General features: G+C 50.1%; 1 protein-coding gene across 2 annotated transcripts in view; it reads left to right on the top strand.

Annotated features, from left to right (window-relative positions):
* The window catches only part of LOC140430989 (proline-rich protein 5-like), a 144,641-nt gene that overhangs the window by 101,201 nt on the left and 30,042 nt on the right, over positions 1–13,398 (top strand). For both annotated transcript variants that reach the window (XM_072518857.1, XM_072518856.1), the window contains 3 exons: positions 3,196–3,253; positions 8,447–8,538; positions 12,597–12,737. In XM_072518857.1, the coding sequence (XP_072374958.1) occupies positions 3,196–3,253; positions 8,447–8,538; positions 12,597–12,737 (291 nt within the window). The remainder of the gene's footprint in view (positions 1–3,195; positions 3,254–8,446; positions 8,539–12,596; positions 12,738–13,398) is intronic.

The raw sequence follows: 13,398 nt of genomic DNA, 5'->3' as shown, positions 1-13,398 counted from the left end.
CCCGGAGAATCGCGCATTGGAGTCGGACCGGCGCCACTGGAAAAAATGGCGCAAACGCCGATTCTCCCATATGGCGCAGCATAGGAGAATCACGTCCTTATTCTGCGTTTTGTGCCGGCGCCGTTCGCGTATGGTCCTACCCAGCGAGACCTTGGCTGCGGGGGCTGTCCTGGTGGGGAGGTGGGGGGAGCCAACTCCGGGGGGCTCCTCCACGGTGGGTAGGCCCACGATCGGTGGTAACCGATCGGCGGGTGCGCTCATTCCGGGGGGGGGGCCTATGTTCCTCCGCACCGAGCCCCTATAGGGCTCCGCCATGTTGCCCGAAAGCCAGCGCGGACCCGTCGTGGCGCGCATGCGCGGACCCGTGGCACGCATGCGCGGACCTGTGCCAGCCGTGTATGGCCAGCTTTCGACACCGGAGCAGCGCACAGCACTACGGCGCCGTGCTAGCCCCCGAGGAAGGGGAGCATTTCTGAGAATCCTGGCCATGTTCTTTAAATTTGTTGAAACAAAATTGGAAATTTTAAAACAAATTGCTTGGAATGGTTACATGGGCATAGGTTGGCATGGGGAAAATAGGATGGTGGGTACACGGGAATAGATTGCCTTGGGTTGGCCTGGATGAGGCATGGGATGTGTGTGGGATGGGAAGTGAGGAGTGGTGAAGGCTGGAGTGCTGTGTTTCTTTTTTTTAATTTTGACACATTGCAAGTGCACCGAGGCAGCCTTTCAGCCAGCCAGTCTACACACATGGTAGCCTCTGCACTTCTTGCAGGCCCAACTCACATTTCACCTCATCCCCTAGAATGAAAATTCCAACTTCCGGAACACTTTTTCCCAGGTGTGGTTTGCAGACTGGGAAATGCTCCAACTGGGAGCAAAATTCTAGGCCTTTGCACGTCTCAGCTTCTGGGTATAGCCTATGTCTTCTTGAACCCTCAGGAAGTGCACCAGTGAACACATCAACTTCTACTGAACTCTAATAGCTCTATCCCCTATTATATAGTTTCAACCAGACGTTTTGGATTCCAATCTCAGTTTCAGTACTAGTTTTCAGCAGTATTTTGGAGAATCTGTTTCCTTTCTTAGTTTCCCTTCTCAATTAGGGTCTGTTTTATATAAATATAAGTTTTGCCCACAGATTCTACCACACTCTTGAACGCTGTTGATCCCTCCTTTAAATATTGCGATTTTTCTATTTCTTTGTCAACATTTTTCCCCAATTGTCTCTCATTGCTCTGTCCTCATTTTCTCAGTTGGCTTTATCAAATCTATGCTTTCGTCTTGCTACATATTCCCATAACCATTATTTTAAATTAAATTGTGATCACCATTCTCTGGATGCGTCCCCTCACCTGTTTCTTCCTCATTAGGAATCTTACATAGTGGATCAACAGTAGTCTGTTCCAATCCAGGATGTTCCAAAACATTTTACTGCCACAGAAAGATTTGTTAAGTGGAATCACTGGTGTTAATTAGGAAACCTTACAGTCAATTTGCACACAATCAACTCCCACTAACAGCAATTAAGTAAACAATCAGGTAATCTGCTTGATAAAGAAATACTTGCACGTATAAGCAGAGGGATTCTCCACTTTGCCGGCACGGATTTCCCAACAGCGTAGGGGTGCCCACAAAGGGAAATCCCATTGGCCGGCTGCCGGGACGGAGGATCCCGTTGCCGGCGGGGGCGCGCTGCGGCAGAAAACGGGTTCAGCGACACGTAGAATCTCACCCCCCAGGTCTTTTCCCCAACCACTAGGCATTTCAAAGCATTTTCCAGCCAGCGAGTACTTTTCTGATGTGGTGTCACTATTGTAATGTAGGAAGCATGGCAGCCAATTAGCTCAAAGCAAACTTCCACAAACAGCAGTGAGATAATTTTTTTTTTCCACAAAATATACTTTATTCATAAAATCTATCATAAACATTACAGAACATTTCGAATTGTCTTGACTTTACATTTTGTTGCTAACTTTTGGTTGGTTCAATTGGCTCTGTTTTATAACCTTTGCTCTAGAGTCGCCAGGTATCTTTATGATACTGCCACGAGGTTCAAGTTCAAGTAATGATCAATAACTCAACACACCAATTAGTAAGATTCAAATCAATACACATTTATTATACACAGTAAATCGCTACTCATGCATAAACTCTACTTTCTAGGCTATTTCTATCACTAACAGGCCAATACTTAGCTTCGGACTGGCCCACCAGGTCAGGGGAACAAATGGCCTTTCGTTCGGGTTCTGAGTCTGCAGGATTCAAAAGCTGGTATGGACTGGAAGCTAGGAGCGCCTATCTCGTAGTGAGCGTTGGCTTGAGACTTACTTTCTTGGAGGCCGCTGGACAGTTCACTCTCGGGTTGCTTCGCGCTGCTGAGTGACCCTGTCAAGAAGGACGATTTGAACTTGGGGGCTTTGCTTTATAGTCCCCAGGGGCTTCCTGCCTTTCGGGGCGGACCCCGTACCTGTTTCCAAGTGATTGGACTTCGTTCCAATCCCTTGGTTCGATTTCTCCAATACTGGAGCTGTTCCCTGATCGTTGGGCGGTCTTTAAATGTCCGTTAACCTCTTTCGTGTTGGCTCCTGCTGGCGCCGAGGAGTCTGGCTTGGCTTTGTTTACCTCAAAATGTTTCGGTTGTTCCCAGGGATCGCTTAATACTATGTAGATAGCTGCTACATTACTATGCAGATGGCTGCTTCTTTCGATGCTGTCTGGGTTTTTGCAGAGTCTAATGCACAGTAAACTTGCACCTGCTAGTTTTTGCCTGTGTTGGCTGAATTTCCCTTCAGCCTTTGCGGTTCTCCATTTTAAGTCGGGAAGTGGCCAACTCAGGTGGCTACAATTTCCATCATAGTTACACATTCCCTTGGCTTTCTTCCATTCAATTTTGATAACCTTCCACAATGACCAATTAATCTGTTTCTGTGGCGTTGGATGGAAAAAAGAAAAAGAACTTGCCTTTGTATAGCACCTTTACGACCTCAAAGCACTAATCAGCCATTGAAGTATTTTGAAGTGTTTGCGATGTTGTTTGAGGGGCAAATATTGTCCAGGACACCAAACCTTCCTATTCTTCATCAAACAGTGTTGTAGAATGCAGGATTAGCATTGGTAAAGCAATTAACTGTTTTATCTGGCATGACAGTCCAATTAATTTTCAGATGTTCTCTTTGTTTTTCTCATTGGTAGAACCATCTTCTTTCAAAAGGCTTGATCTTGATGGAAGAAAAGGTGCGTGTCTGTGAAGGTCAGTTTGATGTTTGCAAAACAGCTGAACATTAAATACGTTACTTAGTTCCAGGGCAATATGGATTGAACTGGAGTTTGATACAGCCTGGTCCTTTGAATTCAAAGCGACTTCATTCAAAACAACCGAGAATTCAATTTATTGAACTATGCTCTTTGCATTGCTTAATTATTAGATAACTTTATTTTTTTTTGCAAAACAAATTGCATTCAATAATGAGGGCTAGAATGTTTTTCATTCAGTTTAGTATAAAGCAACATTAACATTATTTCTCTGATAAACAACATCAAGTGGAAGTGCAGCAGTTAATTACACATGCTCGAGTGTAAAATTAGTTTGGTAAACGAGCCCTTTCCCTCCCAGCCTCCATTTTCAAGCTGGCAGGAGGAGTTAAGGGACAAAGTTAACCCTGTTTAGGCCTTGGGCAGAAAGGCTTCCATCAGCAGGCTCCTTTTAACATCAGGCTCCCTTCCCATCGGCCCACCCTGAGCATCTCCACCGATACCTCAACTCCTCCATGTCTCCACTGTTCCCCTTGCCTCGATACCCCTAAAGGGTAACCACACCATCCAAAATATCCTGCCCCATATTATGGGTGGAATTTTCAGGCCATTCCCAAAAGCGGGATCTTCCAGACCCACAGGTGGCGAACCCCACCGCAGGTTCCCTGGCGACGGAGGATGCATACAACGGGAAGCTCCGTTGACAATGGTCGGATCGGGTGATCCTGCTGCGCCGCCAGCCAATGGGGCTGCCAATGTGAAACACACTGCGAGGCTGTGGGGAAAGTCTGCCCCATGTCAGCTGGACGTTTAGTGCATTCTCAAACTTTCTTCCCTGTGGATCCAAACCCACAGTCCAGCATTACACAGAATTGTCATTCTCAGAGAGGTCACGAGAATAGTAATAAAGTCAATAAAACTGGGCCTCTGCTGCAGTAGGAAATGTTCACCTGAGGTTCGGGTTACGGAAAATTTGTATTTAAAGGAAAACGTACATTGATATAGCACTTTCCACGGCCGAGAATGCCACAGGGCACCTTAAAGCAATGGCATGCTCATGAAGTGTAAACATTGTTGTAATGTGGAAGATGCAGCAGCCAATTTACACACAGCAAGGTCCCGCACAATCATGGAAATGTACTGCATGGATGGAGGCCCTTTGGCCCCTTGTGTTCATACTAGCTGACAAGTAACCATCCAACCTAATCCTATCCAGTTCTTGGTCCATCGCCTTATTGGTTACAGTACTTCCAGTGCATTTCCAAGTATTTGTGAATTGTTGCTGTTTTTATCACTCTTTCAGACAGTGAATTCCAGAGCCTCACCTCTGGTGAAATATATGACCCCTCTAACCCTCCCACTCTTACCCTAGGTCGTAGATGCCTCAACCCTGGGGAATAGAGCTGTCCTATCCACTCTATCTAGAGCCCTCATCATTTTAGACACTTTAATTAGATCTTCTCTCTGCCTCCTGTGTTCCAGAGATAACAACCCTTGCCCATCCAATCTTAATTCTTAACTAAAATTCTTCAGCATCCATGTAAATCTCCATTGTACACACTCCAGTGCGATAACAACGTTGCTATAAAGAAATGTGCTAACGACCAGATAACCTGTTTTGGTGATTTTGACTGAGGGATAAAATTGACCAGATCACCTGGCAGAACCACCGGATCCCCTGCTCTTCTTGGAAATAAATGATCCTTTATGATCCTGAGAGGGAGGTTGGTGCCACAGTTCAATACACCTGCAGCACCGCCAAGACTGGAGTGTGCTCTCTGTATTGTACTGAAGTGTCAGCCTAGATTTAGATTACAATGCACAAAGGGGTAAAGAGAGAGATTAACCTGCCTTCAGCTAGTGTTATATCTCATCAAAGATTAGGAGGAATGAATTAGGGAAAGAATTATGGGCAGGATTCTCCGTTGGCTGACACGGGAATCGGGAAACGTGATTGGGCGAATCGGTTCCGACAACAAAATCATGGCAGATGTCGGTTTCACAGCAAATCGCAATTCTCCGTCGCCTGGACAGCAGCGTTGATGCGTGCCAGAATGCACATACAGTAAACGCCATTGGCATATCATTAGCAGGCCTGACCCAGTAATCTCCTGGCCTCTGCGATTCTCCGTCTCCACTGGGGCGAATTACCAACGGCGAGGTTCGCTTGTGCTTTTAAAAATTATGAAACTGGCATCGTGGCTGATGAGGGAGAGAGAGATGAGGAAGGACACGGAGAGGCATGACCGTGGGCTGTCAGGCCAGACACTGGCCAGCTGGCTGGGGGGGGGGGGGGGGGGGGGGGGCGCCAGGGCTGGGGAGGAGGGGGAATGGGAACAAACCATGTGGCCAGAGTGACCTCCCCCCCCCCCCCCCCCCACTCCCCCGCAGGACTGGGGCAGTGTCCAGGCACGGACCGCAATTGCCGCAGCCTGCAAGGCAGCCACCTTGCTGCGCACCCCACTGAAGACCCACCTTGGCCTTGGTTCTGCAGAGTGACACTGGCCATATGGGTACCCCCAACCCCATCCTCAAACCCCACTCTCCGCCATACTCCCCCTCCTCCCCCCCCAAACCCGGGGCACCACACGGCCCACCCAAGGACAATGCCCACTGTAGCTCCGATGGGAGTACCAGATTGGTGCCACAGAGCATATTGCTGGCATAGACAGCACCAGCCATGGTACCCCTGGCATCAGGGACACCAGGGCCAGAGACACACACGGTGCTGGGCACAAATGGTGCCTGAGGTGTGGAGAGGAGGTGTGAGGAGGGGGGGGGGGGGGGTGCCACATGCAGGGGCATCGTCCGCAGTACTAACTAGGGCACCATGTAGCCCATTGGACCTGGTTGGGCACAGGGATACGTACCATGCTAACATGTCGGTCCCTCACCTCTTGCAGACAATGGATATTGGAATACAACCAGCAATGGATGCCTTCCTCCTAGTCACTGGGGGATACCGTGTGGTTGTACGAGCTGGAGCTGCTTGAGGAGGAGGAAGCTGCAGCAACGCAGCGTGCAGCAACAGAACAGGAAGCAACCGCCCAGGATGGAGAGCCGGCAACCCAGCAAGCCGAGGAGGTGCAAAGGAGGCGCCGCATGAGGCTTTTTGTGTGTGCCGGCAGTGCCTGTCATCCCAGGACCTGCCGGACAGGGCATGCCGTTGAATACTCCGGCTGAGCAGGGAGACAGTGCGACATCTGCCAGATAATGGTGCACCTGGCACCCCGGGGGAATAATGGAGGATGCGCGCTCCCAGTGGCCGTCAAGGTGACAGTCATCCTGAAGTTTAACGCCACACGATACTTCCAGGCACCGAATGGTGACCTGCCCCGGGTCCAGGAGGTGATCCACGGGATGTACGTCCCCCTACAAGCCCCTGCTGATGACAGGCTTCTCTGCACAAACTGAAAGGTGTTCCACTCGATGAACATGCAACTGGTGACCATCAGCTGCGCATCGTGCACGCCTGCACCCGATATCTGGGCAGTGTGCACAACGCTTTCATCCTGGCACACTCGATGATTCCCGCCTCCTTCGAGATGCCCCCACTGTAGTCCCAGGCTCTGTGTCTACATCTCCACTCTAGATGGGACAGCTATTATCTGGGTCTCCGATCGCACCCCCCTCCCCCGGGCGGGAGTTCTTACCTCCACCCCTGATGTACCAGAGCGGCTACGTGGTGCACATCCGGGAGTGTCCCAAAAATGGCAAGCAAGTGCCCGACAGCAGTGAGAGTCTCCGGGGTGGTGGAGGCTGTTGGAGAAGCTGTGACGGGAATTCCGTGTCATCCCCAGACTCGAGCTGCGGGGTGTCTTGGGTCACAGGCATAAGATGGCTCCCGTCCGTGTCGCTGTCCTCGTCGCTGATTGGCACACGGGGTGGGGGGGGTCTCGGGTTGTGGCACTGGCTGGGGGTGGGGGTTACCAGATGGACCCACTGTTTCACTAGCAGGTCCTGCAAGACACAAGAAAGACACATGATTAGATCGTGGGCCGAGGGGGCGGTGGGGGTGAGGGTGAGGGTGATGTGGGGGTGAGGGTGGTTTGGGAATGAGGGTGAGGGTGGTGTGGGAGTGAGGGTAGTGTGAGGCTGGTGTTGGGGTAGCGGTTGACACACATGTCAGGGGGAACCGTAACTCAGCGGGGTCTCACTTCCTCGCCCGCGGCCGACTCTACCCCGGCGACCTCTCTTTCCTTAAAGCCGCTAACCACGTCTAGGGCCTGCTGCTCTGCGAGGGTAAGGGGCCACAGGTCCGGCGGTCCCCTCCAGTTTTCTCCCGCTCCCGACGGTTGTGGGAGGCCTACTCCTGTGTGTGTGTGTGTGTGTGTGTGTGTGTCGTTTGGGGGGGGGGGGGGGGGGGCAGGAAACGACAGTGTCAAATGGTCCGACAGTCCAACACATGCAGCCTAGGGGGTCAGTAGCTGGTAGTTTCAGTGGCCAGGGCACCCAGCCATGGCGGTCAGTATGGATGCCGGTAGATGGTGCAGGATAGGGGTTCATGTCACCCTCCTGGTGGGGGGAGGATCACGGGTATGTGGGGTGAGGGTTTGTTCCAGGGACATAGTGCTGCCTACTCGCCCTGGCCACACTGAGGAGGTTGTGCAGTTTTTTCCTGCACTGCAGGCCGGTCTAGATGGTGTTACTGGTGGCACTGACCACCTCTGCCACCTGTGCCAGCATGGTGAACAGCGGCAGCTGGCAGCCTCCACCCTGGGCCGGGGTACAGGGTGGCCCACCTCTCCTCCACAGCATCCAGGAGGGTCTCCAGCTAGGCGTCCGTGAAGATTGGTGCTGCTCTCCATGCTGCCACTTTGTTGGCTGGGATGGTGTGTGTGGGGAGTGAAGTGTGTACGTATGTACGTGCGGCTGCAGCTTGTCAGCCTCCAAAGTGTCAATCATGAATTTGGCAGCTCCGGCACCGTTTCTCATTGGAATCGATTGTGTGATTGTGTTCCACGTGCTAGCCCATGACTGATGAGGAATCGGTCCAGGTGTGCCACCAGCTTTGCTGTCGTGGAAGACCACGAATCCTGCCCCGCCGTCAACACCTTTGTCGCTCAATACTTCACTTAGAAAGAATTGTTTAGCGGAATCAATTCGATGAAGCTTGCTTGCCATTAAATAGTTCGCATAAGAAGTTTACTATCATTCACAGTTGCTCATACCTCTCTTCATTTTTTCTCAGGTGAAAACCTTCTGGAAGCTTTAACCAGAAGTTGGGATAATTTCTTCACTGAAATCCTACCCATGTTACAGGCCATATTTTACCCCGTGCAGGTAAATATTGAATATCCATCAGGTAAAGACTATGGTTGCTGAGATGTGATCTGCTTCCACTGAACACACAGGAGGATCAAATTGTCTGGGGCCCCAAGTTGAAGAAGATCCAGGCCCCGATTTGATATCTCGCTGGTGCTGAGTCAGATGATCTCAGCCATGGTGGTAACAGCAGTGTAACATCCATATTGAGCTCGGAAGGGGGGCATATCCAACATTCCTGACCACAGTGCAGTCACATCTGTTGGAAAATGTTGTGTGTGCATGATTTTCACATTTGTATGGGTGGCTGTGCATGGGTGTGTAAGGGTGTGTGAGCATGTGTCAGGATATTGGCTTGGGCGGTAATTTCCCCATGTGAATAATGACTGATTAGGCCCAAACATGGAAGAATTGCAATGTGAGTGACAAAGCATGGAGCCGCATAGAACCAGGGGAGGTGGGATAGCGAGGGCGCGATCTAACCGAATTGCAACAGAGTCCCTTGTCGAGTGTGTTTAGCTCGCAGACCACGCTATCGAACGGGACTTTGTTGCAATCGAAGGCCTCAGTGGAGAACGGCCCACCAAGGCCGCACTTAGTACAGTTTCCTGCACTGAAAAGCTTCACTCACTAGACCTGCTCAGTGCAAGAGGAGAGTGGGATGCCATTTTTAAATGGTGCCCCGATCCCTTGACCCCTCCCCCGACCTTGCTAGCTGTATATCTGTCCAATCGCAGGAAGAGAATGTCATGCCTCTGCTCGACACCATCCAGAAGTTTGGTGAGGATGCCCTCTGTGAAACGTGGGGCTGTCTTCCTGGCAGCAATCCCTCCGACTGGACTTGGAACTTATAATGAGTTGGGGCTGGTGGGGGGGCTAGTTTGGGGGTCATGTTTGGGGCTCGAGAGATCAGGACGGTGTCCCGCTCTCTCGCTGCATTGAGGAATTCTGGGGAACGGAACTCCTCAGAGCTGAAAAAGGGGCTAAGTGCGGCCGCATCGGGGCGTTCCCCACTGAGGCCTCCGATCTACCCGGATGGGTGTTAGAAACCCTGAGTGCCAGGAAACACCTGGCTAATCTTGCACACTACCGGACTCTGTCCCCATTCTGGTAGAGTGGGCACTAAGTTTACCTTGGGCGAGCGAATCAGAGGGCAGCCGCCAAGAGCGCAGTGTGAAGCATGTGGAATATACAGCAAGTTTTCCTGCCAAATTCTCCCTGGCTTTCTCGCCGGGACTGACACTTGAAAAAACATTAGAAAATGCCAAATTATGTCCCATGTTCCCGCTTCCCCCACTCGGGAAAACATTTTCTCAGCATCTGCTCTGTCAAGGCCTTTAAGAATTTTATAAATTTCAATGAGCTCACCTCTCATTCCTCTCCTCTCATTCTTCTAAACTCCAGGGAATATAGATCCAGTCTACTCAATCTCTCCTCCTTGGGATACTCCACTAATCCCCGGATCCAGTCTAATGAACCTTTATTGCACTACCTCTGGGGTAAGCATGTCCTTCCTTCGGTAAGGAGACCAACACTGTACACAATGCTCCAGATGTGGTCTCACCAATGGCCTGTATAACTGTAGTCCGAAATATCACAATATGGCGCATGTAATCCAAATTTAAGGATCCTCCTGATTCTCTTTTGGTTTATCCATGAAGCTGCTGAGCCCCAAGTGGACAGGAAGGCCCAGGTTCAGCCCTTGGCCTATGCTGAGTTTGGTGTTGGGAGGGTGAAGGAAGACTACAATTGGCCTCCCACCCTTGGCCTTGGAGGGAAAAATCGGCCAAGCCTCCTGCTCCAAGTCACAACTTGAAGGTGCCTGCTGGAATTGCCCATTAGAGGGTGCAGGGTGAGGAGGGGACGAACCTCAGTTACAGTACTCCTCACCATTATTCATGGCCATGATGTGGAGATGCCGGCGTTGGACTGGGGTGAGCACAGTAAGAAGTCTTACAACACCAGGTTAAAGTCCAACAGGTTTGTTTCGATGTCACTAGCTTTCGGAGCGCTGCTCCTTCCTCAGGTGAATGAAGAGGTATGTTCCAGAAACACATATATAGACAAATTCAAAGATGCCAAACAATGCTTGGAATGCGACCATTAGCAGGTGATTAAATCTTTACAGATCCAGATCCAGATTATTCATGGCGGCAGAGGTTAGGAGGTCTAGAACAATAGCAAATTGCCTCCCATCCCCCACCAAGGAACTCCTGTCTTCTGGAAATGAGGGGACAGGAAGGAAAATTGGTGACAGAAACATAAATTAAATAAATGAGTTTATTCGGTGCAGGGATGACAGGCTGACGGAGAAGCAATCGTCCCTCACTAACCATCTCACACACATTCTGATCCTGACAGTGACAGAGAGGTACAGAGACAAATCACTAAAATATGCTGAGCCAGAACATTCGCTGAGGCCATCCTTTGATAGTGTAAAATCTAGAAAGATACAGGTCACCATATTGGCATGGATGGCGTAAATGAGAACCGGCTTTATTCCACGGTGCCACAGGATTATTGTAAATATGGTAGTACGGAAAAGGAAATGACTGTGTTTGAAGGGAATTAGCGTCACACCTTTGAGGCAGCACTGAGTTCTGCGTTCAATCCTTGTTTGATGCATGCAAAGTATCTGTAGATGTACGCAAATCCCCCTCTTGGTGACAGGAGCCTGTGGAGAAAGCATCTGGATTTTAGCTCCTCACCCCCTCCCAAAGGCTGCACTCCGATCTGCTATGTGAGAGATCCTCCAATGATGTCCTAAGCACTTGAGGGCACAGTATGTTGCTAATCTAATGTCTGCGCCTTCATTCTATTGTTACAAGATTTAAAGGTGTTCTAGATGGTGCAGTGAGCCCACATATAGACTGGCATTAAAAGCCAGGCCTGCCTGCACATCCTGTCCGCGCGCACTCACCTGCTGTCAGGTTCTTTTCATACTCTTATCGACTTTCTGTTATAAATCCCTTTGCCCTCATTTATAATGGAAAATAAACTCATAGAGCGGCACGGTGGCACAGTGGTTAGCACTGCTGCCTCACAGCTCCAGAGTCCCAGATTGAATTCTGGCCTTGGGTGACTGTGTGGAGTTTGCACTTTCTCCCCGTGTTTGCGTGGGTTTCCTCCCACAGCCCAAAGATGTGCAGGTTAGGCGGATTGGCCATGCTAAATTGCCCCTTAGTGTATAAAACGTTAGGTATGGTTACTGGGTCACGGGGATAGGGTGGGGGCGTGGGCTTAAGTAGGCTGCTCTTTCCAAGGGCCTGTGCAGACTGGATGGGCCGAATGGCCTCTTTCTGCACTGTAAATTCTATGATCAGCTCATAGCCTGAGTGAATGCTTAACACTTGTATACATACCTGTTGTGTAAGAGAAAGGGGGTGGCAGGTGGAGCTAAAGAGAAAGTGGTTCAGTAAGAACATCGAACATACAGTGCAGAAGGAGGCCATTCAGCCCATCGGGTCTGCACCAACCCACTTAAGCCCTCACCCTATCCCCGTAACCCAATAATCCTCCTAATCTTTTGGTCACTAAGGGCAATTTATCATGGCCAATCCACCGAACCAATTCACCTAAGGGTGAAAGTATTTGAAGATCTTACCACTCTGATCCAGCACATTAATTTTTTTAAAGAAATTTAGAGTATCCAATTCTTTTTTTCCAATTAAGGGGCAATTTAGCGTGGCCAATCCACCTACCAGGTACACCTTTGGGTTGTGGGAGTGAGACCCACACAGACACGGGGAGAATGTGCAAACTCCACATGGACAGTGACCCGGGGACCCGTGTCCTCAGCGATGTGAGGCAGCAGTGCTTACCACTGCGCCACCGTGCCGCCTCTGTCCAGCACATTAATGTGACAACAAACCACCTCCTTGAAAAATCCAATTCCTCCCACTGTATGAGGATTGTTATTATTGTACAGATGCTTAACATGCCGGTAGTGCATTCCTCTCCCTGTATGATGTGCCAAGCATCTGTCCAATGACATTGGCAAAGTGAGTTCCAGCCAGAAAGAGTGAACTTTGTGTGAAGAGGTATGAAGTAATTTTGATGTTTGGTCCTTTCATTAGGGGCAGGAACTAACCATTCGTCAGATGGCTTTGCTTGGATTCCGTGATATGGTATTGTTGAAGGTAAATCTGGAGCAGGCGCTTCACCAACCTCCCACCGATGTACCTCCATCCATCACACAGATGCTACTAGTGCTTCAGGTACGAGAGTAATATGGATGAACCTAGGTTAGGTAGGCTAAAGCATGCAAATCCCATTAGGGACATAACCAAGCCGATTGGGTGCTGAGAGGATTACCAGCTTGTCGAGCTGAGGTGCTGCAGGGTTATTCAGGTGCAGCCCATCTATCTGGAACAGTTCAAACAGGGCTGCATTTTCATAGAGTCCTTTACAAATGGTGGGTGCACCCAGTTCTGGGATTCCTGTCCACCGTCCGGCTCCCCCAATTTTTGCCACTGTGGGATAAGGATGGCGGTGGCGAGTCCGCACCCTGCACTCCTCACGTACCCACCTACCCAGTTCTATTGCAGGGGTCGGCATCTCAAACCCTCATCCTTCCCCCTCCCCAGTTTTCATGGTGCCGAGCCAACTTCTCAAGGGCACATGTTACACAGGCTCTCACAGGAAACATGAACTATAGTGTAGCCGCAAGTCTGGCTCTGACTCCCTTGGATAAGTTTCTTCTCTGCCCACCAGTTGCCACACTTTCCTGTCAGTTTTTCTCCTATCAGCAGCTTTTGACTCCTCACTGGGATACAGTCAGACAAACACTAGACACAGTCTGCTACCTTACAGAAATAGCTCTTTTCAGCTCTGAGTCGTAACAGTGGATTGGGGCAGATGTTCTACTAGAGTAGGTCA

This window comes from Scyliorhinus torazame, chromosome 10, assembly GCF_047496885.1.
Source record: "Scyliorhinus torazame isolate Kashiwa2021f chromosome 10, sScyTor2.1, whole genome shotgun sequence".
In the NCBI taxonomy this organism is placed as follows: Eukaryota; Metazoa; Chordata; class Chondrichthyes; order Carcharhiniformes; family Scyliorhinidae; genus Scyliorhinus; species Scyliorhinus torazame.
This window is presented reverse-complemented; position numbering and strand designations above follow the sequence as displayed.